Source organism: Lissotriton vulgaris, chromosome 10 (assembly GCF_964263255.1).
Source record: "Lissotriton vulgaris chromosome 10, aLisVul1.2, whole genome shotgun sequence".
NCBI lineage: Eukaryota > Metazoa > Chordata > Amphibia > Caudata > Salamandridae > Lissotriton > Lissotriton vulgaris.
The window spans coordinates 503415677-503443135 of NC_141698.1; the positions used below are offsets into that span (position 1 = coordinate 503415677).

At 43.4% G+C, this 27459-nt stretch overlaps 1 protein-coding gene and 1 pseudogene across 1 annotated transcript in view; both read right to left on the reverse strand.

The window, feature by feature from the left end:
* ERCC4 (ERCC excision repair 4, endonuclease catalytic subunit) overlaps window positions 1-27459 on the reverse strand; it is a 269908-nt gene that overhangs the window by 168478 nt on the left and 73971 nt on the right. The window contains exon 2 of the mRNA XM_086941358.1: window positions 15732-15912. Coding sequence (XP_086797484.1) covers window positions 15732-15912 — 181 coding nt within the window. The remainder of the gene's footprint in view (window positions 1-15731; window positions 15913-27459) is intronic.
* On the reverse strand, window positions 8224-8559 carry LOC147685458 (pancreatic progenitor cell differentiation and proliferation factor-like protein pseudogene; annotated as a pseudogene).

Sequence of the window (27459 nt, forward strand, 5' to 3'; positions counted from 1 at the left end):
AGCAAACTGCTTGTGCATGCCATGTGTGCGTCTATAAAATGCATAATCGACGTTTGGTATATGTGGAGTCAAAGCACAGTCCCAGTCCGTGTAGAGCATTTGAAGATAACTAAAACATTACTAAGATGTTTTAATATCGTTGGCTGAGATCCTGCTGGGAAGGCCGCAAAGAGAGGTACTGCGCTACTACGGAACTCAACGCCGTACATCATACAAAGTGCTAACGCAAGAGGCAGATGCAATCAGGTTTTGAAAGAGCAGCAAACTGCAAGATAACACTGCAAACAGAAGGACTGCGAGGCATAGATTTACAAGATGTCAAACAGCACAAAGAGACACTTGAAGGCAAAGTGATACAAGGAACAGTCAGCTGCTTACCAGTACTAATTAAAGAGTCATCACGCCACAGCGCTGGAGAGTGTGTCCCCAGAGGGAGCACTCGAGATTGTGCATGCAGAGTGGTCAATACCCGAAACGACACCTCACCAAAGCTGTCAAGTGGGTCTCAGAACAATTCAAAAGGTATTTGAAGTTCAGAAAGCCGAGAGCAGCCATCGAAATCATGAAAGTTTGCTTTTCCAATGGAGACACTATAAAGGGGTCACTTTTCCGGTCATTATCAAAGATGATCCAGAGGCCAATATGTGGCGAGGCCTCAGAGATGGTTTGCATAAACAAGATCACCCAGCAGCGTCGGAAAGAACTCTACTCTCCATATCAGTAAGATCCACCAATGGTTACAATGCAGCTGCCTTCTTGAAACAACTACCACAATTCAATACGGCTAAAAACCTGAATATTGGAAACAGGTGCACAGCCTGGATAGAGACATTTGATGATTTTATTGATGCAATTGAGGAAGCAGATAACAAGAAAATAATCAAGTACCTTAAGAGTCTTGCTGGCGAAGGTGTTAAAGAAGTCAAAGAAAATGCAGCGAGCAGACGAAATTACATACAGTCAAAACAAAACAGCCTTGAATTTCAAGTTCAATTGAATGCCAAATGTAGATTATGAATGGTACACCGTTAGTAAAGAACGACAGAAAGCCAGTAAGACCATTGAAAAATTTGTTGAGAGACTGGATACGCTCACCAAACACTAAGGTCAATATATTTAGTGATGAGGAAGCTGTAGGCCTCAGAGTGATTGAGGGATGCTTATCAGATTTGTTCAGACAACAAAAGCGGAGAGAAACTCCTAGTCTGGAGCAAGTTCTCATGGCTGCAAAGCTGAAGAGTGTGCTGATTGACAAGCTGCTGACATGGGGGCCGGAGGTGCCAAGAGCGAGTCAGTCGAGAAATACAAAGAGTATGCCAAAGCCCAAGGACGAAGGATGCAGAGGGAATTCTCCACAGAAAAAGAAGTTGTGCTTCTGGTGTGGATTTTCGTTTTCACACAAGGGAAATGTTCCACCATTGGGTAAATTTGCAAAGGCTGTGGAAAGGAGAACCACTTCATAATGGTTTGTAAGGCGAAGGAAAAAGTAAGTGCGTCCCAGCGCAAAGACAAAATGACTGCCCCAAACGTTCCAGAAAAAATGCTCCAAGCACACCCATAAGGACCAGTGACCACATCAGCTGAGGCAAATCGACACCAAAAAAAGTCAATCGACATCTACATCACGTCTAACAGTTCGTCCATATCAATGTCAAGTGAAAGTGAAGATGATGGTTGTGCTTTGTCGATGTTTACTTCAGAGAAACATATGCATGTTGGACTGGCCGTATGTGACGAAAAATACCAGTCCAAGAGAACTCAACATGACAAAGCACCATCATTCAAACTATATCCGAAAATCGCACTAAAAGATAGTGAAAGGTATTGAACAATAATTGACGATAGTGGTGCGTCTATAAATATTATGCCGGATAAGAAATATAATGAACTGTCTCTCTTGACCAGACTAATGCCATCGAAAACTAAAAGTATACAAGTGGGCTACATCGACGCCACTAAAAAGTCAAGGTTCATTTGTAGCAATGATGAAACACAAGAAAACTAAAGTACAAGCACCCATTCATGCACTTCAAGGTACGGCATCAAGCACCTGTTTACTCAGCTTCAGCACAGCTGCTAATACGGGTCTGTTATCCATGAACTAGAACATGAATGCTCATCACGAAAAAGTAAGCCAATTCCCTTTGTTGTTTCATGGGTTGGGAAAACTCAAGACTATGAAAGTCCAATTACACATTAATGAGGACATCCGTCCTACTGCCCAAAGACGCACACAAATTGCCTTTCACTTACAGGAAGCTGTTGAAAAAGAACTTGAATCCTTACTCAAACACAATATCTACATGAAGTCATTACCAGTACTGATCAATCAATTTCCCCTCACGTGCTATAACTATGCAGATTAAGGAATAATTTGCTTCGCACAGGCTGAATTTGAAAATGGTGGTTGCAAAATTGTAGTGGGCCTCAGAGGTCTCACTCTCTGATCCTCGGAGTGTAATACGGTAATCCTCTGTCAAGGGTCACCTAAACTTAGGGGACGACCCTCTGGGCTCAACTTCTTTCGCACAAGGTGCGATAAATTTTATAAACAAAAGTTGAATTAAAAAATAATGCTCAGTCTTTGTTCATAGATTTATTCTCATCATGCATTTAAGCAGGTAAATCCAACAAATTGAGTTTACTCATCCTTAGTAAACCATAACGGTCATTTTGAAGTAACATTCCCAGTAAACCAAAATGGACATATTAAAATAGCATTCCCAATGCATTTCGTGCACACACGTGCACTTCTTCAGGGGAAAACATATGAAAGAATATAACTAAATGAGGGTTCACACTCAGTGTAAATGAATTCAAAAAGCTTAGGTAAACAATCTGGTTATTGCTTCGACCTGAAGCATAAATATAGCATAACCAAGCGGAATGATATGATGTTCAGCATGCTTTATAAAGCACTGTTGTGATTATAGTGCAATAATCATGGCAGCATTTTCGAGTGAATCGCATTATTCAAAGAATCTCGCCAGTGTTCAGTGAACGGTACAACCTATGGTGAAATGAATGCGCTCGTGATATGGGTGAACAGTGACAAAGTTTCGATGCAGGCAGAGTGACTCAAGAGATAAAACATGGTGATTGTGAGCGACGCTCGGTTTTTAAAAAAAATATAAGAAACGTGAATCTAAGAGATAACTCTTAACATTGAAGAGGGCTTTGGTGAGAGACTGATAAGTGCGTTAATAACACATAGCTGTGAACAGGGTGATCGCGTGCCGGACGCGGGTGAATTAAAATTGTGAAATGGTTACCGGCCTTACCTACTGGTCGATGTAACATGCGCTGGTGAATGTTTGTTGGTGCTCGTGGCGTTCAGAGGTGAATAAAGCATCTCGCATGAGTAATCAACATAAACAATGGACTACATAACTTCAATACCTCAAATGAGCGCCATCTTTCAATGGTGCATAGAACCTTAACAAGGCATAAAGCATTGGCAAATATAACAATAGCAATGAAGCATCAACATTTACTGGAATGCATGCGCATATGTCTACCGGATCCTGAAGGACTGTTTGTTTTGTGTGTGTTAAGACAGTATTCGTGATCTAACTGAGTAAAGAAAAAATAATAATAGAAAATGTGTGTGAAAAAAATGCAAAAAGGACAGGATGTCCTCGGAGCACAGATCCGCGCCATCTTTCAAGGTGCGGATGGGTTGGGACGATTGACTACTGTGTCAAAAATGTACTTTGGACAAACAAAGTCATAACATGAAAAAATTAAAATGTTGGGTGTGCATCTCCTAAAAAGTTGTTCAGTGAGTTCTATATCGGGGTCGTTGTAGTGCTGAGTTGCGTAGATCAAGTGACCGAATGTAAAAATAAAGATATGAAACATGGTGTTGTATCATACATGTGAATGAGTGAAAAAATGAATGGTGTTTAATCTGTGTTAAGAGTGAATGTGTGTGTGACATAGGTGTTGAATTAAGTGCTGTACAACGAACAGAATAATTAAAGTTCACAGGTAGCAGGCGAATTCCAGACGGTTGTTGAGTCCGTTGGGTTTCATTGAATCAAGTAAATAAATCCAATTGTTCTCTCTCTGCAACAGAGTTCTATTATTGTGTCTTCCGGCTGATTTCTCAATGACTTTGAGGATTGTAAATTTCAATTGTGATATGTTATGAATTCATTCATTGAAGTGCAGTGCTACTGTTGATTTCAAATTGTTTGTTCTGATGTTGCTTTTATGTTCAGATATGCGTATCTTTATTTTCCTGATGGTTTTGCCAACATATGCCAACCCACATGGGCATTTCAAAAGATCAACAACATTGGCTGTGTCACATGTGGCTGTGACCCTTGGTTTGATTGGTGTACCTCGCATGGGATGTGTGATCATGTTGCTCTTGATGATATTGTGGCAATTGCTACAGTTTAGGCAAGGGATTGTCCCTTTATAAACATCTTTGTCAATATTTATAGAAAGCTTTAAAAGTTCTTGGATCTTCTTACTCCTTGTATAACCAAATATTGGTGTGTTGGTGAAAAGCCCTTTGAAATCTGGTTCTCCTGCTAATAGAGGCCAATGTGATCTGATGATTCTTTTGTATGGTTGGCTCAATGTGGAGTATTTTGACAGAACTACTGTCCTAGATTGTTTAATTTTGCTTGACGGTTGTAATAGTTCTTCTATCGTTTTGAGCATGCATTTCTGTTGTGCTTGTTCGAGTATGGGTTTCGGATAACCTCGTTCCTTAAAATCGGCTGATCATGTTCGCTGATTGAATTTGTAATTCATTGGAGTCTGATGCGATTCTTTTCACTCTGTATATTTGGGAAAGTGGAACGTTTTTTTTTCAATGGAAGTTGATGGAAGCTTCTATAGTGAAGCAAGTTATTCCAGTCTGTTGCTTTCTTAAACAAGGTGGTGGTGATCCTATTCCCTTTGCGTGTGAGGAGTACATCTAAATATGAGATGGAAGTCTTGTCTACCTCATATGTAAATTGGATTCGCTCATTGATGGTGTTGAGGTGTCCAAAGCTGATATTAGGTCTTGATGAGTACCCTGCCAAAGTACAAAAATGTTACCTATGTATCGGAAAAATAAGAGAGCATGCTTTACCCAACTTTCTCGGCTTAAGATGTGTTTGTTTTCGAAAACATTCATGAATGTATTAGCGTATACCGGGGCGGCACAATTGCCCATAGAGGTCTCTGTGAGTTGTAGGTAGTGTTCCTCTTCCCATTTGAAATATCTTTGATACAAAGTGAATGTCAGTAGTTCCATAAGAAATACTTGAAAGTTGAAGTCTAAATCAGATGTTAGTAATGTCTCCTCCACTGCCTCTATCCCAAGGTTGTGTGGGATGGAGGTGTAGAGGGATCTGATGTCAATTGTACACAGCCAAATTTCCTGGTTAACTGGAAGTTGAATCGATTTGATTTGATTGAGAAAATCAGTTGTGTCCTTGATGTAGGTGTTCATCTTAGTCACTAATCCTTGTAGATGTATGTCTAAGAACTTCCCTATGGGCTCGTGTATGCTTCCTTTTGTAGTCACGATTGGTCGGAATGGTGGATGTGTAAAGTTTGTGTGTATTTTTGGGAGCATATATAAGGTAGGTGTCCTGGGGTGTTCTTGTGTCAAGTATTTTTTTGTTTTTTTCAGTGATAATACCTTCTTCATGGGCTTTCAATAATATCATGTGGGGTTGTTCCTGAAAGTTTGATGTCGGATCATTGCCTAATGCAATGCATGTGTCACTGTCTTTTACGTGTTCATCCACCTGTGCCAGATAAAAACTTGAATCCATGACGACAAGTGCGCCCCCTTTATCTGCTCTTTGGCAAACAATGGTAGAGTTGTTTGCTAGTTTGCGCAAAGTGTTGAACTCACTTTTAGACAGGTTTTGTGATTTGGATCGTTTTTTTAAATTGAGTTTTGCAATGTCATTCTTGACAAGATTTTCAAAGGAGTCTAAGGTTTTATGACTCAAAGGAGCTTGATAGGTACTTTTTGTTCGGAGATTCTTAAGTTGATTGTCAACCATTTTATCTTGGATGGGCACGATGTTTTCAAAGAAATGGCGTATGCAGATGACACACACACACACACATACTCCTTCAACTGGAATGCCCCAAAGACATTAAAAACGTGCCAATTTTCAGTTGTCTCAGAGCCGTGGATCAATGGATGACTTGAAGCCATCTCAAATCGAATGCTTCCGAAATGGAAATACTCACATGTGGAGATTGGAAATATTATGACGCGCTTGCCGCCTGGCCTGATGAACTGGGATCACCACCTAAAGTATCGAAGGAAGTAAGAAACCTCGGAATGACCATGGACTCCAAGCTATCAATGAATGCCCACGTGGACAAACTAGCAAGATCAAGCTTCGTCACTATAAAAACTCTGCGACAAATCTTCCCCCATTTAGGATTTCCACACAAGGTCAAAGCTACCATCTCCCATGTTCTGTCAAAACTCGATTACGCCAATAGCCTCTACCACAGATCCCCTTTAACGACCATGAAAAGACTACAACGGATTCAGAACTCAGTTGCCCGACTACTCTTACATATCAAACCTCAAGACCACATCTCACCTGCCTTTAAAGTCCTGCATTGGTTACCGGTTGCAAGAAGATCCACATTCAAGCTGCTTTGTATCACCTACAAATCGATACAGGAATAAAATCACCACACACATTAAACAAAGAAACCTCCACTCTAGAGTGGCACCTTGCCTCAAAATCCCAAGTTACAAGGAATAAACCATAGGTGGCACATCCTTCTCTGTTCAAGCAACTAAACTGTGGAACTCTTTACCCCCCAACACAAGATCCACGGACAACCACCTTATCTTCAGAAAACTACTCAAGAAATTGGCTCTTCCCCACATAAGCACCATACGCAAACAGAAATATACAGCATATCCCTCTTTATATAAGCATTTATTTGTACCTATCTTTGTGTATTGCTTTGTATAAACATGTAGAATAATTATGTTTAAAAAAGTAATAAAATACATTTTAAGTACAACACTTGAAAACTAGAGTTTATCTATTGCATCTTTAATCTACATATACTTACTTAATGCATGCATCTATATACCTTCCATGTATTTGGATCTATATACTTATTACTTTTCTAATAAAAAGCATATTCAATGCACTACCCAATTTCACATCCTATACCTCTATCAATATCTTTAATCTACATATACTTACCTCCTTTATGCATCTATATACTTTCCATGTACTTATGGATCTATATATTTATTAATTTCTTCAAATTCAGCACATCCAATGCACTACCCTATTTCTCATCCTATACCTCTCTCAATATATCTTCTACCCCAACTTTCTGACATCTCAAACTTCTTTCTACTACTCTTTGCAATGCACTACTCTATTTCTCACTCTATACCTCTATCAATATATCCTCTACATCACAGCTTTCCAAACCTTTCATGTTGGTGACACAACTTTTTGTGAAAACATTTTCAGGGACACTGTAACGCGAGCGAGAGAAGCGAGCGAGCCCGAACAACCTAAGGGGAGTGGTTTGCATGGTTAAATTGATGCACCGGCGGCACAAGGGACATGTAAATAGGCCCCTAACTGTGTAACACACAACCCCCCCAGACACACACAACCCCCCACACACATCCACACACACACAACACCCCCCCACAACCACACAACCCCCCCCACACACACACACACAACCCCCCACACACACAACCCCCCACACAACACCACACACACACAACCACACACGCACAACCCCACATACATACAACCCCAAACACACACACACAACCTCAGCCACTTTTAAGAAAACAATCTCAGAAGTTTTTGCAGGAGCATTTTTGCTGAAGGAGGCCACATGCAAAACGCAAGATATAAGATCACAGTTCAATTTGAGGGCAAGTATGATTGCTTTGCCTACAGTTAGTCCGTGAATTCTTTCAGTCGACCTATATGTAAAACACCACATGTTCAGTCAGTCAAATTGTATAAATCAGACATTAAGCTGAAGCATCTCAAAGCTGGATTACTAGAGTACTGCACTGTTGCCTGCTCCAAAGCATTTCAGCGCAATTTTGCTTACATTTCCTTTGCCATCAAGGGCAATCAACACATATTTTCTTCTGCAGTCACATGGAAGTTCCCGAGACATTGAGGAACTGAAATTGTTCGTACAATCGAGGCACACCACGCCACTCTATCTTGCTCTGAGTCAAAGTCAGCTGCGAGCACTTTCTGTAAAAATATCTATCCTGGTAGACGTTGCAGGGACTTGTTCACAGTGTAAAAAGTTTTTCAGCCACTAGCATTTCTCAAACCTTTCTGGGAGCCCATGGCTGGCTTTTTCGTGGTCTCCTGGGTGTCCAGAGTCGCAGTACATGGAGGATGAACTGCTGGAACAATTACTGGATTCAGAATTCTGACGAGTTCTATGGTACTGATTATTAGCCATCAGGCAACTAGTCGATGGTACGGATGCCATGTTCCAGCAACCGAGACGTTGCCCAAGTACGTGATTTCTGGAAATTAGAAGCAGATACCTGCTTCGTAAAAGGCGGGCTTTTCTCGCCTTGGTGAGTCGCTCCTACTTCCAACGGGCGATGACTATTCCAGCTTGAAGGAAAACCTACTTCTGTGCAGAGTGCACGGACCAAAGAAGTTAAGCAAAACAAACTACTACAATTCTCCTTGCTCTCTGTCACAGGATTCTCGGCCGCTCTAGCCATTAGGACACATCCTCTCCCCTGTTGCAGCCATTAACAGGAGGGTCTGAAGATGTTTCCTAGGAAGGATTTTATGCTATGTGGATTCTTAACCGCGTAAACAACGGAGACCACAGGTGCGCATTTAGAAAACGGCATCAGTATATTAATATTAATTGCAAGGGCTGCGCCTCCTCTTTGGAAGTCGCCGCAAGGGGCCTGCAGAACCAGAGATTAGTAACGGATCCGCCTGCCGCGAGACGCGCCCCAACGCACATCTCGAGGGGGCCTGACTGGAGAGCGCCTGGACGCCTTCATGAGCGAGAGCACTGCGCGCGTGGTGAGCCTCTTTGTGACGCCCAGGGTTACTCTAGATGGGCCTCTCTCATTACATTCCTGGATACTAGGATGGCGGTACTTAGTTGCTCGGAGGCACTCGATCGACCTCTTATGAACATTCCGCTCGCTCCTCAATGTGCAAGGTGCACCTACGCCATGTACTTCCGCGGAAATATCCCACGTGCGACACACCTACGTATGGGGCGCAAAACAGTAACGTGTCGCGCCACACAGTTTGGAAAGTTGTGCTCTACATCCACTGTCTCATTCATCCCAAACCACTTACCACTACTATGATCCCCAAAATCACCCTTTCTAAACTGTCCCCTACTCTACCCCTCTTTGCATCATCTAACACCTCTTTTACTATACCAATCCCCCAAAACAAGCCTTTCTAAATTCTTCCCTCTGACACTTCCCCTCCACACCCCTTTTTACTCATCCCAAGTCGTCTCCTACTACTATGACCAAAACAAACAAAAAAAGTCTAAATCCTTCACTCTTCCGTCCCTCCACTATCCTTTTCAATCAAGATAACAGACTAACTTGCCCACTTCTCAAATTTCATATTTTACTCTACTAATTCACCACTAATCCTTAATGGGTTCCACAGTAGCGTGCTACTCGACGAAAAAGCGATTCAACACCTCATCAGGGGTAGCAAGCACTATATAAATGCAAACCTTTTTCCCTCTTCTAGCCCTCCGCTACCCTTCTCAATCAAAATAACAGAAAAACATATACACCACTCAAATTACTTTCATATTTCACCATACTAACTTTTTAACACTAATCCTTTATGGGTTCAGGAGTAACGTGCTACTCGGCAAAAAAGCGCTTAACACCCCATCAGTGGTAGCAAGCGCTGTATAAATGCAAACCTATTTCCCTCTTCTTTCCCACTGCTACCCTTCTCTATCCAAATAACTGAATAACATACCCACCACTCAAATTACTTTCATATTTCACTATACTAAATTTCGACACGAATACTTCATGGGTTCCGGAGGAGAGTGCTACTCGACCAAAAAAGCGCATTAACACCCCATCAGGGGTAACAAGCGCTATAGAAATGCAAACCTTTTTTCCCCTCTTCCATCCCTCCCCTACCCTTCTCAATCCAAATAACTGACTAACATATCCACCACACAAATTGCCTTCATATTTCTCTATACTAATTCAACACTAATCATTTATGGGTTCCGGAGTTGCCTGCTACTCGCCGAAAAAGCACTTTGACGCCTCACCAGGGGTAGTAAAAGCTATATAAATACAATTACAATACAATAATTGAGCGTTCCACGGGTCCAACTCCATGGGTTTCTCCCATAGTTGTAGCACCCAAAAAGGACAGTGTACGCATCTGGGAGTATAAGCACAAGTGAACAAGGACACTGAAAGAGATCATCCAGGTCTAGCATTGCCGTTATAACGCAATTGAATGGTGCAAAGGTATTCTCTCGCCTTCATCTGAATAAGGAATATCATCAGTTGGAACTCGAGGAGAATTGCAGGTGCATTACAACCTTTTCTGTACATGTGGGTCTGTTCCATTACAAAAGACGGAGTTTTGGTGGGTCATCAGCTACAGAGCTATTCCAAGAAGTCATCAAATGACGTATCATAGAACCAGTCATAAATGCTTTCAATTATAATGACGATATAGGTTTTCGGATCTACACACAAGGAGCACGACAAAGCTCTCACGCAAGTGTGTAAGTTCCTCGCTGATGCTGGTTTAACTTGAATGCCGAGAAATGTGAGTTCCATAAGAGAAAGTTAAAATTCTTTGGCCATATCTTTGCTGATAGGGGCATGACACCTGATCCAGCTAAAGTACAAACGCTGTCAACTGACAGTCCCTCACATGATTTTTTCATTTTGCGTTCATTCCTTGGCATGGCCAGCTACTGCTGCAGATACATACAAGATTTGGACATTGTCAGTGCGCCATTAAAAGACTTGACGAAAAAGAATGTTTCTTTTCTCTGGTCACATGAATGCAAGCAAAGCTTCAAGAAAATCAAACAAGCTACTGAGAATGCCACTGATGTGGCATACTTTGAACCAAAGCTTCATACTGAGGTTATTGTTGATGCTAGCCCTGTCAGATAAGGCGCCATCCTTGCACAGCACCGGGACACCCAAATGCTCAAAGACGTATTATGGCATATGCAAGTCGAAGTTTGCTCCAAACTGAACGTGCTTACTCACCTCTTTTAGAAAGAAATTTAGCAGTGGAGTAGGCTTGTGAACATTTCCACATATTTTTGTATGGCAAATTTTTCACCCTTTTGGCTGATCATCAAGCATTGTTGACTATCTTTGGCAGATCATCCTCGCATTGAACGTTGGGGTCTGCGATTGCAAGAATACAAGTACACCATCATACATCATCCAGGGAAAGATCAGAACCCTGCAGACTACTTCTCGAGAGTGCCTCTACAACGCCCTGGCATCCATTCCTAGATGGCGGACGCCTAAATAATTTCATAGTGAAATAAAGCACCCCAACTGCCATTTCGAACAAACTGTCACTGCCACGAGTCCAGATAATGACATACTGAAACTGAAAGACATTACAACACATCAGTCTTGGAACCAGCACCCTCAATCTCTTACCAAAGACAGAATATCAGAAGTTTAAAAGTGTCAAAGATGAACTGTCCGTTACTCATGAAGGTATTATTCTAAGACGTTTGATAATTGTCATTCCAGAGTCTGCGGCAACAGATAATTGAAATGGCCCATGAAGGACAATGTGGAATTGTTGTCAACAAACGAGCTCTCCGAAACTTGTTTCCACATCTCGACGAGAGAGTTGAACAAGAATTAAAGGCCTGTCATCTATGCAACTGCCTGTCATCGAAACCCCTTAAACATGCCAGAGTTGCCAACGCATGCATGGGAAAGAATTGACACTGACTTCTTCGATCCTCATGTCAACGGACATCACCTGATGGTGATTGTTGACTTATACTCCCACTTTCCATTGGTAGAAGATCTCACATCTTTCAATCAAGAACATGTAATTGAGAGGTTAGACTGCATTTTCGCGCCCTGGGGTGTTCCTGTGATCATAAAGTCTGGCAACAGCTCACCTTTCAACAGTCTGGAATTCAGAGACTTTCTCAGTCATCTTAAAGTGAAGCATCAGAAGAGCACACCTCTTTGGTCACAGGGCAATGGCCTTGTCAAATGTTTCATGAGTACTCTTAAGAAAGCTGTCCAGTGTGGTGTACTAGATAGCTCAACCATAAGACTGTCTTAAATTCAACTATTTGAGCTTTTCGAGCCCTCACTCGACCACAGGTGAAAGCCCTGCAACCTTGATGTTCGGGAGAGCAAAGATGACCAAGTTACCTCACTGGACCAACAGAAGATCAAACTATAAGGAAGAGTCCCACATGAAGGACTTAGATCATAGGAGGAGAATGAAGGCCTTTGCAGACAAGTGTCGACATTCAAAAGAAGTTACGTTCACTAGAGGAGATCAAGTGCTTGTACGTCAGCATTGAAAAAGAAAGTCTGATGCTCCTTTCGATGCTGAACCATTTCATGTTGCGATCAGTAAAGGACACATGGTGACTACACAACATCCTGGGAAGTACATTATGTAAGATTCCTCACATTTCCAACATGTGGCTTATTGAGAGGCTGATATCTATGTAGAGACTGGGTCTGAAAGGACAAGTGAAGACCCCTGGCAGCTGCCGTTTCTACATCACCAATGCCTGTCATGGACACTTCTACTGCCTTTCCCCAGTTTCCAAAGACACGGTCAGGATGTGTGATCAAAGCTCCACGAAAACTTACTGAAGAGCTATGATTGTTTAATAAAAATAAAAAGACAAATATATACACAGAGTGGGAGATGTAGTGTTGTCTAACTTTGTAATGACAGAACCCTTGTGCCTCCTGACTGACTCCGTAGAACTGTGACGTAATCATTAGAGCATAGTGAAGTGAATGCAGGTTTAGAATGTTGAGTTCCCGTTACATGCAGAAGAATAAAGACGTGTGTTAGATTTGGGGGTCTCTAGTTGGCACAGGTAGGTACTTGTGACAAATAGGGACCCTTGCCTCTAGTCAGGGTAAGGGGGTTCACTCCTAAAATAACCCCTGCTCATCCCCTTGGTAGCTTGGCACGAGCAGACAGGCTTATCTCAGAGGCAGTGTGTAAAGCATTTGTGAACACATACAGTAATCCAGTGACAACACTACAGATAGACACCACACAGTTGTGTATTAAAAATACGTATTCTTTATATAGATTTAACACAAGACCACAACCGACAAAAATCCACAATACTGTACTTAAAATGGTAGAATTGGCTTAGTTCTCTTTAGATCATAAAATGCGACACTTTGAGATAATGTACCTTAAGATGCGACACACAGGGCAACGAAAGTGTTGCAAAGATGGTGATGTGTTGATTCCTTACTGCGTTTCCGGGGCGATGCATCGAGCAATGCCATGATGCGATGAAATTTTGGTGCAGAGAAATAAAGACGTTGTTTTCCTCTAGATGTAGCACGCTTCTCCGAAGTTGCGAGAAGTCTCGACTCGATGCGTCAGCTGCAGCGGTGACACCCTTGCTTCGTGATGCGACGACAGCGGCTTTGGCGGCGACACTCTTCTCCAACGATGCGAGACGCTTCCTCTCGATGAGACAGCTGCAGCCGCGACACCCTTGTTCCGTGATGAGACAACAGCGGCTCCGATGGCAGCACGCTTCTCTGTGGATGCGAGGCATTTTTCTTGATATGGAGTCTACGATGCGACGGCAGCGGCTGTGACGGCGACACGCTTCTTCTTCGTTGTGAGACACTTCTCATGATGCGGTGCAATGCGACCGCTACAGCGGCGACATCCACGATGCGACGGCAGCGGCTGCGACACGCTTCTTCTTCGTTGCGAAACGCTTCCAGCTCCTTGCGACACGCAGTCCCTCAGAAGTCCCAAAACAGCAGCAGGCACTTCCAAAGAACTCTTGGGGAGCTGGGGGATGAAGTCTGTTGTCCCAGAGTCTTCAGCAGGAGGCAAGCTCTTCTCTCAAGCCCTTGGAGATCCTTTATAAGTTGAATAAAGTTACCATAAAGTCCTTTCTTTGGCAGTCAGGCAACCACTGCAGGCCAATCCCCCAAGCAGCACTTCAGCTTAGGGATAGTCTCTCCTCAGTTTCTTCTGGTTCCTCTCCTCAGCAAAGGTTTCTTCTTGTTCTCCAAAAGTGATCCAATTCTCTGGGGTTTGGGACCCCTCTTTTATACCCAGTTTCTCTTTGTTCTCTGAAGGCAGAGAAGCCTTTGCCTAGTCCAAACTAGTTCGCTTCAGTCCTGGAGCACTCTATTGACATGACTCCTACTTTCCTTTCACAGTGCAGGGCAGAGACATCAGAGGCACCACAGGAGGTGGAGCCAGCATTGTGGAGGAAAGGGAAAGCCCTATTCAGATCCTAGGTGCAACTCCTCCCTCCCATCTAGATGCAGATCTCTCTATTCACCACAGGGCTGACTCACCCTGTCTCCTGGAATCCCCCAGCCCCTGTCACTCAAACTACAGACAAGGAATACACAACCTAGCAGAGGCAGGCTTGGATAGTTAGACAAGAATATACCTACTTTCTATAAAGTGGTATTTTCAAACACAAGGTTATAATCAACTTCACTAAAAGATGTATTTTATCACTGAGTTCAGGCATACTGAACGCAAATTTCTACCATGTTCCCCGAGTCAGTTATGATTATAAAATGTAATAATCTAACTGCCCATTCTGGTCTATGGAGAACAGGTAGCCTTGCAATAGTAAAAAACGAAAATGACTGTAATTCAATATTAGGACATAACACACACACACCAGGGCTTGTCCTACCTTATACTAACAATGCACCCTGCCCATGGGCCTACCACAGGGGTGTCTGATATGAAAAAAAGGGAAGGTTTAGGGACTGGCAAGTGGGTGCACGTCCTCAGTCAACGTGGCAATACCGGACTGCACACAGGCTCTGCAATGGCAGGCCTTAGACACACTATTATGGGCTGTATCTGTGGGTGGCACAACCGGTGCTGCAAGCCCACCAGCAGCATTTGGTTTGCAAGGCTTGGGCAACCTGGTGTACTGTACTAGGGTCTGAAAGGTAAACCAAACCAGCCAATCATGGAATCACTAATTCATACCTTAATTTACAATAGGGAGCACTTGCACTGTGGCACTGGACAGCAGTACATAGTGCCGAAAGCATCTAAACACCAGTAAAATCACATGAGGCAACAGCAAAAATGTAAGGGAGACCCACGCCAAGGTGCCAGGTCTAACAACGTGTTATACTAAGCTCCATGTGTGGCATAGTTGTTAGCTAGTACCCGGGCACAAACTTTCACGATAATACAGTCAAAAAGCAACATTTCAAGATTAATTATATACATACATGGATTACGGACTAGGAGCACATTTTACAGAAAATGTACAATATTAAGATAATATTTGCATAGTAAAAGGTTAAAAATCTAAAAATATAAATATAGATAATAAACAGTCATTGGGACAGTGGTCACTGTTATTTTAAAAACTTTTTAAAGTCTGGTCAATAATAAAATGCTCTTTTAGTAGGCAAGTGCAGTTTTTTAGAACATTTTTATTTGTTCTGTTAAAAAAACTCCATAGATTATTTTGTGCAAACTTACCAGTGATGAGATTAGCAGGTATTCGGTCTGTCAGGAAATCCACCACCAAGATTCGACTTGTGACAAACAAGACACCACCTTGCATGTAAACATTGCATCTCTCACCGCTTGTAATTTCATTGGTTACAATCCGAGGTAGATGAGCAATTCCTTCTGATCTCAGCTGTTCAATAAAATACTCCTAAAGAAAGAAAAGTAGGAAATGTTATTCACAGATAACGCGACTAGCAAATGATCAATGCTTTAGCTCACAAAACGTGGAGACAAATGTCAGTGTGTCATGGTAAGAGAAGATGTGTATATTGTTATGTACAACTTGGGCACCATGAAGGAACAAAGCAAAAGTATTGGTGCCTACAAATACATGACACATACACATCACACACAAAAAAATATGCGATGGAAAATTTACATTAAAAAAATAGCTACAGGAATCTTTAGCAAGTGGCAGATTCTCTGAGCTACGGAACATTGTCGGAGCATAGCTACTCCTGGGAACCATCACCTGCCCCGGAAGTCCTGCGGAAACCTCGTGCTGCAGAGAGGATGCGCAGGGGTCTCCTTCTCGTGCCACCGCGGGCACCAGCTTACCGCCCATAGCCGGCTGGCAGAAGGGACACACCAGGAGCTCGTCCACTTCTTGAGTTCCTGTCGCCGGCACATGCCCATCGGTCTCTGTCAGCACTGGCCCACTGCCGCTCCTGTCACGCTCCTGTCACCGCCCGCCCTCTGGCACCTAAACCCAAATCAAAGCTTAAGCTCCTATGCAGATTACACACAAATTGTGGTGTCTCTGTTACCTGGGAAGGAAGATGGAGTAGCCATGCAATTTCAGGAATGTATGTTGGCAGTGGGTAGGTGGATAGCTGATAATTGCCTCAAACTGAATACGGTACAAAAGGGGGTGGTGATGGACGGAGCATCTGAATCAATCAAACACTCACACCCAGTCAAAAGATCTGGGTTTGATCCATCACCGTTCTTTAGCCCACTCTGCCACCGCAGTTCAGACATGGCTATATGCAAATCAGTCTGACCCTGTGCCTCATGGGAACAGTCCAGCCCGAACTGCCAAGCCATGCCTTCCCTAGACCGGAAACAAGCTTCCGAGAACCGGTTTCTGGCATTCCAGCCGTCTTCAGCCCAGCTTGCTTGAATCCAGTGGCAAAGTGAGCAAGGGACTCGCATCTGAGCATACCCTGCCACACATCTGAACCAATCAAACACTCACACCCAGTCTGAACTGGGATGGCAGAGTGGGCTAAAGAACGGTGATGGATTAAACAAAGATCTTTTGACTGGGTGTGAGTGTTTGATTGATTCAGATGCTCCGTCCATCACCATCCCCCTTTTGGCTGCCATAAGTGTGGCAGGGTATGCTCAGACGTGAGACCCTTGCTCACTTTGCCACTGGATTCAAGCAAGCCGGGCTGAATACGGCTGGATTGCCAGAAACCGGTCCTCGGAAGCTTGTTTCCGGTCCAGGGAAGACATGGCTTGGCAGTTCGGGCTGGACTGTTCCCATGAGGCACAGGGTCAGACTGATTTGCATATAGCCATGTCTGAACTGGGGTGGCAGAGTGGGCTAAGGAACGGTGATGGATTAAACCCAGATCTTTTGACTGGGTGTGAGTGTTTGATTGATTCAGATGCTCCGTCCATCACCACCCCCTTTTGTATCGCTTTTGGCCGCCATAAGTGTGGCAGGGTATGCTCAGACGTGAGACCCTTGCTCACTTTGCCACTGGATTCAAGCAAGCCGGGCTGAAGACGGCTGGAATGCCAGAAACCGGTCCTTGGAAGCTTGTTTCCGGTCCAGGGAAGACATCACCACCCCCTTTTGTACCGCTTCAAACTGAATACAGCAAAAACGGAAGTCATTGTGTTTGGCTCAAAGGAGGACTTCTGGAGTCCCCACTGGTGGCCGGAGGGGACGGGCACCCCTCCCTCGCTAAGGTGAAGAACCTGGGTGTCTTAATAGATGATCAACTTACCTTCAGGCCCCAGGTCAACGCCGTAGCATCTTCAGAATATTTTATACTTAAAACGATTCGGAAGATACTCCCTTTCCTCCCAGAGAGCAGTAAAAAAAACAGTTATTACTGCAACAGCCTGCTTTTGAATGCCCAACAGGGGCTTCTCAATAAAATGCAGGTGTTGCAAAATGCGGCAGCTAGACTTCTGACGGGCATACCAAAGTATGCCTCCATCTCGTCCAAAATCACAAAATTACACTGGTTGCCAGTGCGAAAGCGGATCCCTTTTAAGGCCTTGTGTTAGGTCTTTAAGGCCCTGCAAGGTCTTGGGCCTGCCTGCCTGAAGGAGTATTTTCAATGGTACAACCCTCCCAGACAACTACGGTCATCTGGGCTGCGGTTGGTCTAAGTCCCTCGCATAAAGAAAGCTCGGTGGGGGGGGCAGGAGCTTTGTGCTAAGGGCAGCAAAGGCCTAGAATGCCCTGCCCCTTGCCTTGAGGAACATGACAGATTTGATGGCTTTCAGGAGAGTCATTAAAACTTGGCTGTTTACACAGTAATCTTATTTTGGCCTGAACATTTAGGAGTTTCATTAAGCGCCAGGACATCCTCGGGTAACAGCGCGCTGCATAAATGTTAAAAATAAAAATAAATAAAAATAAGCTCAACTGGGCAGGAGCGGGAGAGACAGGAGTGGAACAGAGGCAGTGGCAGCAAGCCAAGGAGGCACAGCAGCGATTCAAAGCAGCCCAGCACACACCAAACTTCAGGGAGTCGCTGAACCGTGGGTGCACCGATACACTGACCTATGGTCTCTTTTGAGAGGGGACTGTGCGAGAGGTAGGAGGTCGTAGGCTTGAGCTCTCCAGTGCATAAGGCAGCAGCAGCAGATTTGAGACGGAGACTGGGAAGCACACAGAAGAGGTCAGTCTAGGTACCAGCAAAGGGTACAGCTTTGAGCACAGTAAAGCCTCTTCATCACCCTCCCCGCCTCCCTCTCCTTTTATTACACAAGAAGGACACAGTGGTCTGAAACCCGCAGGAGATTACTGCTACTGCTGGGGCCACATATGTATCCACCACATCTCACTCCCCTGACCGCTTTATCTCCACTGACCTAGAGTATATTGGCGGGAGGGAGAGGATTAGATCCGGAGTCTTAAGGAGAAGAAAAAAAGAAACATAAGGGAAAGGAGCATCATCAGAGCAATTGGAGTAAATAGGAGCAATATCACTTCAACCACTTCAAGGCAGCAGCATAAGTGGCGGATTTTGTTACAATCCTAGGAACTGCCTTTGACTTGGGTGGAAGCTAAAGTGGCTGGGCGAGCTTGTGTTCTGGAATCCTTGTTGAACGTTTGTGGTTCCCTGCAAATTGAGGACCTGGTAGGGTAAGTAAGTGCCTGGGTGTGCTTCTGCCACAGGGTGGTGCGAACCAAAAGCTCAGAAAGGTCACCACACCAATGAAGGCATCCCCAATACAGTCACTGGCCCAAGGCACCCGGGACAAGGACTTCCAGGAGCAGGAGACAAAATGCTAAACTGCAGGGTTTTAAACAAGGCTCATTTAGATCTCAAATTACCTACCAAGGGTGTCATTAAGGTGAGATCTGGTCCTATAATGGTGGTAGATAACCATCTAAGGCAATCAATGGTTGATGCAGAGGGAGATATTATATAGGCTCATAAAAAAAGTCCTTATCGGCATCTGAAGTCGAAAAACTACTCCCAAGAGAAGCAAGTAAGGGAAACAGTTCCACTCTTGTCACGCCAACGTATCCCCTCTCTTGCCCGGTGGCAGAACCTGCGTTACATGGGGAGTCAGACCGAAGCAAGGCCACGTTAAACAAAAGGAAGCAGCAAGAAGCTGCTACCAGCAGCAACTTAAGCCATCCATCTAGAGTGCATGAACAAGCACAAAACCACTCTGTACCATCACAAATCTTAGCGAACTAGGGCCCACCTGTATCAACCAATTTTGTGTTCGCAAATCGGCCAATTCATAAGAAGGCTTTTTACATGTATCAAACCCCATTTTGCGATTAAGTAACCTGGGTCTACAGGGTTCACTACACAGAGAAGTAGAAACTCTCTGACAAACGCAAAAAGTGACACAAAGATGATCCAAAATCTCATGGACCAATAAGTTTAATCAACACAGACTGTATAAATGTTTCCGAATTCATTTTGAAAGCACTGGATGAGTGAGTCATTAATGGGAAAAATAAATTCTCTCATCAATACAAGAAGGTTTTAGAGTAGGACTAACAACGATCAACCAGATATTCACCTTCCTGCACATAATCCACAAATTCAGTACAACACAAAAAATGCCTAGATGTTTCATCTGCCTTTGATTTGGTTTCAAGAAACTGTCTCTGGGATAATCTGAACATTATAGATATTGATTTTCAGCTCATCACTAATTCAGCTCTTGTATACTGGAACATCTTCCCAGGTGAGACTCAGCCAAACAGGATACATCATCAAAAATCATATACCAGCATAGGGGTCGAGCAAGGCTGTCTTTTGGCTCCACTCCTGCTCCACTCCTGCTCCTGCTCTAATGATTTATATCATGAAGCTTGAAAAGCCACTGATGACATCCCGAAAATAAACAGCTTACAGGTCCCTGCCCTGCTCTATGCTGAAAAATCCATTTTGAAAGCAAAAACCCCTGAAGGTTTGCAAGTTCAACTTTCAGCCATGAAAAACCATTGCAAATCAAATAACTTAATAATCAATAGTGAAAAACTCTTTAGGACTAAGAGTGCAAAGAAGTATAATTTTTTGTATAAACCAAGCTAGATTGGAAGAGATGGCATCATTTAAATACCATGGGGTAACAATTGATAAAACATATAAATGGAAAGCCCGTATACAATCTACTCTAGGAAAATCTGAAATAGCTGCAATTGCCATCTTGCGGCTGGTGCGCAAATACAGTCACCGCTTTTTAAAACCAAAATCTTTGAGGCAAAAGTTGGTAGCCAAATCACATCTGACCATAGTTGGGAGGAATGGACAAGTGCAAGTTCGGAGTAGTGTGTTATGAGAGGAAATTCTGGAAATCCATGCTAAAGTTGCCATCAAGCTTTCTCACAATATCCCTGAAATCAGATATTGGCTATTCCTCCATCGAGACCACGTTTCAGATGGCACCTATTAAGAACTTACTAAAAAGATGGAAACCATAAGGCACAAACCTAATCAATCAAGCCTCGAAAGACCATTTTTCCATAAATATTACATCATTGTTCGCAACCCAACAGCAAAAGGAAGCCAAGAGACTTGGTCTGTCCATTGCATTGAATATGAACATGCTGACACGCAAGAAGATACATTCCATCAACAACAAGCAATTCCTTAGCCTAAAGAGCCATCAAAAAATAGTTACTTTAAGTAATCTCCATACTAGGAGTCATGCCACCTTGTCCAATCCTCCTCAGAACCTCCAACAATATACCTTGTCATTCTTAAGAATCAGAGAGAAAGAAACTTGTTGCTTTGGCAAGGAATGGCTGCCTGCTATTAAATGCCACCAAGAAGAATAGAAACCCGGTGGTTCCAGACAAATGTACGTGTAGTGTAAGAGAGGACCTGGCATATTTAATGCTGTTCTGCTACCTGTATAACAAGGTCAGGTTGAATTCAATAAACAAGATTTAACGCAAAGAACCACTTGATAATCCGGCGGAGCAAGTATTTTTCCTGTTAAGTGACTTTTCAGGAGTTGCAAGCAAAGAAGCTGGCCTAAACTTAAGGAAAATATGGGACATTAAGGCGAAATTCCAAGACACTTAAACCCAGCAGGAAATAGATGTTTCGCAATGTGTTGGAGGAAGATCATTTACGACATTTTAGGGGTTTAATAATACTCCATTTTAATTCTATTTTATGTATAGTGTGTGATGTTTGTTATTTTAGTGTTTTGTAAAAGTTTTTTTAATTTTTTTTTTAACAATGCTTGTGTGACAGGCTGCTAAATTTATACAATGGGCTGAAAGCACTTTAAAGTTTCCAATTCAATTCTGACATAAGCTCAGGTGCAGGCTCATTGTAGCGAACTAGAGCAGCTTTTCTGTAAGTTGTTGCATAAGTCAGTTCGTAATCCTGCACTAGAACAGGATCGTATTTGACTCACATTCCCACCAAAATGTTTTTTGAGAATTTTTGTTTAGCTGATCATGGCACACACTTGAAACTTTGTTTGTCAGCATAGACTGGAGCATGTTTCGGCAGCAGAGTACCCTTCTCTGTACACTGCCACAATCTCTCAATTAACATGTTCCAACACACAGGTGATAGACTTGTGTTAGTTAAAGGGGATACTTTTGGCATTCCCTATGATACGATGGAGAGCTTGTGTAGAACAGCATTGTTCCATTTTCTAGACCCAGTGGTCACTAAATACTAGAGCAAAGTACCAAACAATCAAAAAACTAGCAGGTTTGCAACTAATACAGAACCCACTGAGCAATGTTTGCGTAAGATGTGTTCTGATAATCAGTTCTATGAGACAAGACAGGGACAATTAGCGGAAACCTAAATTCTTCATCAAACGATTAACACATTCAAGGAGCACTAGAATACGGAAAATTCATTTTAAAAAAGGTATTTTAAAATCCCAGTCTAGATGGCAGAATATGAATTCTACCCACACAGAAGATAAACATTAGGAGAGCACATACACTTACGAACATTGAAAACAGCAGGAAATATTCTAACATGGTTACTATATTCAGAGCCCCAACACAATCAATTTGCTTCTTCTTACTACAATACTATTTGTAGCAGCTAAGTGAACAATTTTGGGCATAGCCAATAGGTCTCGCATTTTGGGACCTTATAAGTGTTTAGCCATGAAACAGTTGGTGTTGTTGCACCAAGGATATTGTGCTGCTTAACTAAATACTTATAAGGTCCCAAAAGAGAGACCTATTGGCTATGCCAATGCTTGTTCTATCTGCCATTACCTCTTTATGCCCCCATCCCATCTCTATTTCACCCTCTCTACCTCCCATCTCTATACCTATTTTGTTTCTAAGGCTCAATTAACCCTTTCGATGCTGATGACGAGCTCAGCTCGTCATCACCCACGGGTGTCGAGTGCTGATGACGAGCTGAGCTCGTCATGACAGCCACAAAATGGCAATTTCCAGCACAGCGCAAAAATCCCCGCAGCAGCCATGTGGTTAAAGATGCAATTCCAGGCACTGTGTGCATATGTCCTCTTTTGATATTATGCCCTTGTCATGTAAGAAGCCAACAAGCTTCTCTTACCGTGTGTTTCTTACAATGGGAGGAACATGACTGTTAGACACAGAGGTCCACGTGAAAGATTGTTGCAGGACAATTGTTTTTAGATCAAGAGGGAAAAGAAATGCTGCTTGTTCAAGTGTTCATTTTGCACTATGTGGCTGTGACACCAAATAGGGGCCCCTAAAATATATCTGGCTGGGGGACTTAAAAAATCCTTTAGATACTACTGTTTAATAAAAAGTATTAATAAGTATTTTGAAAATTGTCGGTATGGGAGAATTGTCAAGGGGACGCAATTGAAACCCAGACAAGGAGCACTTTTGATATGAATGACACAATGACCTCAAAAACCTCTCAAACTCTACCCCCACAGCCTCCCCCCAAAAAAATTGAACTTTAGAAAGATACCTACAATTACTCGTGCTTGCTTTTTAAATGAAGAGTTAATTTGTATTTCAATGTTTATCATTTTAGAACAGAAAACTGAATAAAATATTTGCTGGGTTTTTTTTTTCAACCTGTTCAGGAGGACTTTCTTGAACCCACGACGCTGAATCAAAATTGATGGAAACAGGTAAAAGGATTGTATTTCTACTCACTACTCAGTGAACCACGTAATTGCTAAATTAATTAATTAATTTGCTTAAATTAATTAATTAATTTGCTTTATGTCTGCAATTGTATTGTGGAGAAATATGTCACGCGCCTGTTTCCTCAATGTAAATACCAGTGTTTACATTTGGCGCTCAGTAAAAGTGTGTCAGCAGCGCGCACCATGTGAAGAGCTTGCGCGCGCTTCAGCCCATCAAACTCACTCACCAGATACAAAGCAGAGATTCGCCAGGACTCAGGTGCATTCTTGCCAGGGCAATACACAAGCGTTCGAGCACTGGATTCAGTGTAGGCATTGGGTGCAGTGCATACAGAAGGGACAGTTTAAAGATTCTATCGTGTTGTGAGCAATGGACTCAGTGAGTGCAGGGCGTGAAGCAGGTGCTGCGTACGCAGCAGGAGCAGTGCCTGTAGTGAGAGCAGTGTAGCCCGCTGGTGCGGCGCCTGTCGTAAGTGCTGTCGGCAAAATGGGGGGTGCAGCAGGCCAGGGTACAGCTATGGCGTGTGTAATGAGAGCAGAGTGGTGTAGCATTGCCAGATGGTGCGTGTGGCCAGTCAAGGCACTGCCAGTAAAAGCTCTTTAAACCAAAAAAAAACCAAGCACGTGCGGCAGCAGGGGGAGGGGAGAGAGGCGGGGGCCTGCGCCGTTTTCCCTTGCGGGAGCAAGCAGCAAGGCGCGGTACTTGCTAACATATGGCGCCACTGCTCGCTCCCGCAAGGGAATCGCCAAACCTGCACGCGTTGCCATTGGAAGCAATGCAACGCGTTCACGTTTTTGCCTGCTAAAGTGTAGCGATGGATAAAGGTCTTTTTCCTAAGAGGCGCATGCGCGTTGCGTAGGCAAGACCTAAAAGGCCTATTTTGAGTATTTCAAAGCTGATGCGTACTTGCATACCTGATTCAGAACAGTACAGGCTATTTTTCCGCCTGAATTACAAGCCTGCTATTTCTGTCACAGGGCAGCTGTAAATTTCAAAGAATAAAGATAGCTCAGAGAGCAGCCAGAACAGGCCACTCACTTCACAACAGCCTTCGATTAAAGCGGGTGCTGAAGTCATGACAGTCAGTACCGACTGATATCATTTGCACAAAGCTCCTCTCTAACTTCTAGCTTGCTGTGAACAGTTTTATAAGACTTAATGAGAAGCCTGTTGAATACTTTCAGAATAAACAATCAATAAGCAGTAGCAAAATGTCCTTTTGGCTATTTTCGAATAATTAGGCAGCGTTCTTTAAGTGACATAACAAAATGGAACACAATCATTAAACTTCTAGACACTCTTGTTTGTTATGAACAACGATATTGGCAGGAGAAAAGATAAAATATCGTAAATCTATTTGCATATGCCCGATTATCATTTAAGTTCTAGGAATGTTCAATAAATCTAAACATATTTATTAACTTCTAAATTACTTTACAAACCTGTTTCATTAAGATATGAAAGATCCTTGAAAAGAAAAGCACAGTGTTTACAAAACCCACTTGACTTCAGTTAATTTCTGGGTCTCATGGTCAATTTCTGGCCTAAGCCTCCGTACACACACAGGATTTCATGCATGCTGGGCAAAAAGAAATTCAAGACACCAAATTAACTCACAGAAGAGTAACTCAGTTCAGGGTGAATGCTCATGATCCATGCAGGGGACAGTCCCTTCACAAGATGCAATTTCTCATTGTCCATAAAAGCTACAAGGATAATGTAGAAAACACCAAAATATCTAGGGTAAGTGTGCTGAATAAAAGTTAGGTCCTATGTCTAATTGCAACCAGTGGTCTACCTTCAAACGAAGGTTGCGTTTCATGAGCTTGTACCACTGCACTATGTTCTTGTGGTAATCCAGAGAAAGGAATGCTTGATTCTACAACTGTGTCAGGGTAAATCCCAAGGGAAGCAGACCCTCAGAAGTATCCAGATTTGGATCAGAGAACTCCTAAGGCGAAGTCCGATTTAAATTGTGTTTAATGTGTCAATGCCTCCCATGTGATTGGGTTCTGCTTGTGATGATCTTTGCCAATCAGCTGGCTGACCCACTTATCCATCAGCTTGCTTTTGAGGTAAACTTTGTCAACTACAGTGTATCACAAGTGAAAAGCTATGGAATTGATGGACACATTAATTATCTGATGGCTTAGGTACTGATAAGACCAAACATAGACTAGTTCATTAAAGTAGCAAAGGTCATCCAAGTACACTTACACAAGCACCCAGTCATGGCCCGATAACGGTTATTGGATCTCACAAAAGCAGAAACTCACCACTTAGACAGGTTTCTTAACTATTATATCTATGCATGCATCCTGTTAATCATTTTAACTCAGCAATTCTGTTCACATCAATCTATACTAATCTCATATTGGCTGCCTATCTTGTATGGTTTCCAATTTCATTACTTATGTATCGCTTATTGCATTTTTATCTGTATAAGATGTTAGATAAAAATGGAAGAAGTGGTAATGTTGTTGACGAGTTGGATTGCCCAATTCTTCTCCAGATTCAAGAGACGTGCACCATAGCTACAATTATTGAAAATATGAGGTCATCACAGGCAGGTGGCCCAGGTGGGTTACCAGCAATACTCTATAAGGCAAACTCATTATGGTGAGCCAATGTTCTAAGCCCCTTTTTAGGTCGAGCTGGAGAAAGCAATGCGAAGCATTGCATTCAGTGAAGTATCTAATATTGTCTGCCTCCTGGGAATCCGAGACAGGGGTCGGGCACGCGCGGCGATTGGTGTCTGTGGGCGCGCACGTCCAGGCCGGCGCGGTGCACATCTCCTGCCTCACATTCCATTAAGTGCGCAAGCACACACATACACACATGCACGCACACACACACACACGCACCCTCCCCACCACTTACGTGCTCACGCGCACCCCCCCCCCACCACTCACAGGCTCACGCGCACACACACACAGAGCCCCCCACTCACCGGGTCTCTCAGGCTCCTCTCGTCCCGTGGTGGTGGCGGCATTACACATGGAAACATTCATTTTTGGTAGGGACCGGGGGATTAAACGATTTGCCCACAATTACAGGATGAAGAGCAGACGCACTACGCCGCATTCAAGGTCTCTCTAGCACAACAGGGATTTCCTGGAAGTCCGCCTTACGTCACAGAACGTACTCGCTCTCCCATTGGGCATCCTCTCGGTCACGTGACATTGTTCAAGACCTATCCTTAGCCCCTTAGCCCTGTTCTCGTAGGCAGTTGAAACTGGCTGGGACTGCTCCAGTAGGACGGCGAAGCCCGGGCGGTGCTGTGACCACTGCCCGGCATGGAGACTTCTCTTCCCCCACCTCGCTGAGAGCGGCCCCTTTCCCTCACTCCCCCATCCCCGACACCGAGTACTGGCTGGGAGAGAGGAGGCATTATCCCACCCAGGCCAAGAGCTTAGTGGGATGACTGGCTCCTTTGGAACCTTGGGAGGGGAATATGAGGTACCGGGGTGCTGTAGTGCGTGTAAATTTGCGTATTCTCTTTTTCCTCCTGTAATGCACCGTTTGCTCCTCTTGTATTTTGTTTGCTCAAGATTGTCACTTTTGCCTCATGTAACTTAACGTTTGCTTTTGTAATTTGTTCACTTGTAATGTTCTCTTGTATCAGTTCTGTTCCTATTGTGAAGCCTCTGACGCCTTCGGGTAAAGTCTGCGCTATAGAAAAACGCATAAATATATAAATAAGTGATAAACCAGGAAACGCCACCCTCAGGACTACTCACTACACTGCGCTTTTATGCAGTGGGCAGCTCTGAGGAAAAGTCGGTCCCGTCCTTGACTGCACAGTGAAGGAGCAGGATGGAGATCACAAACGTGGGAGCCGTGAAGTTTAAGTTAAGAATTGGGGAGAGTGCGCCCTCACCGCCCATCACCTTCTGT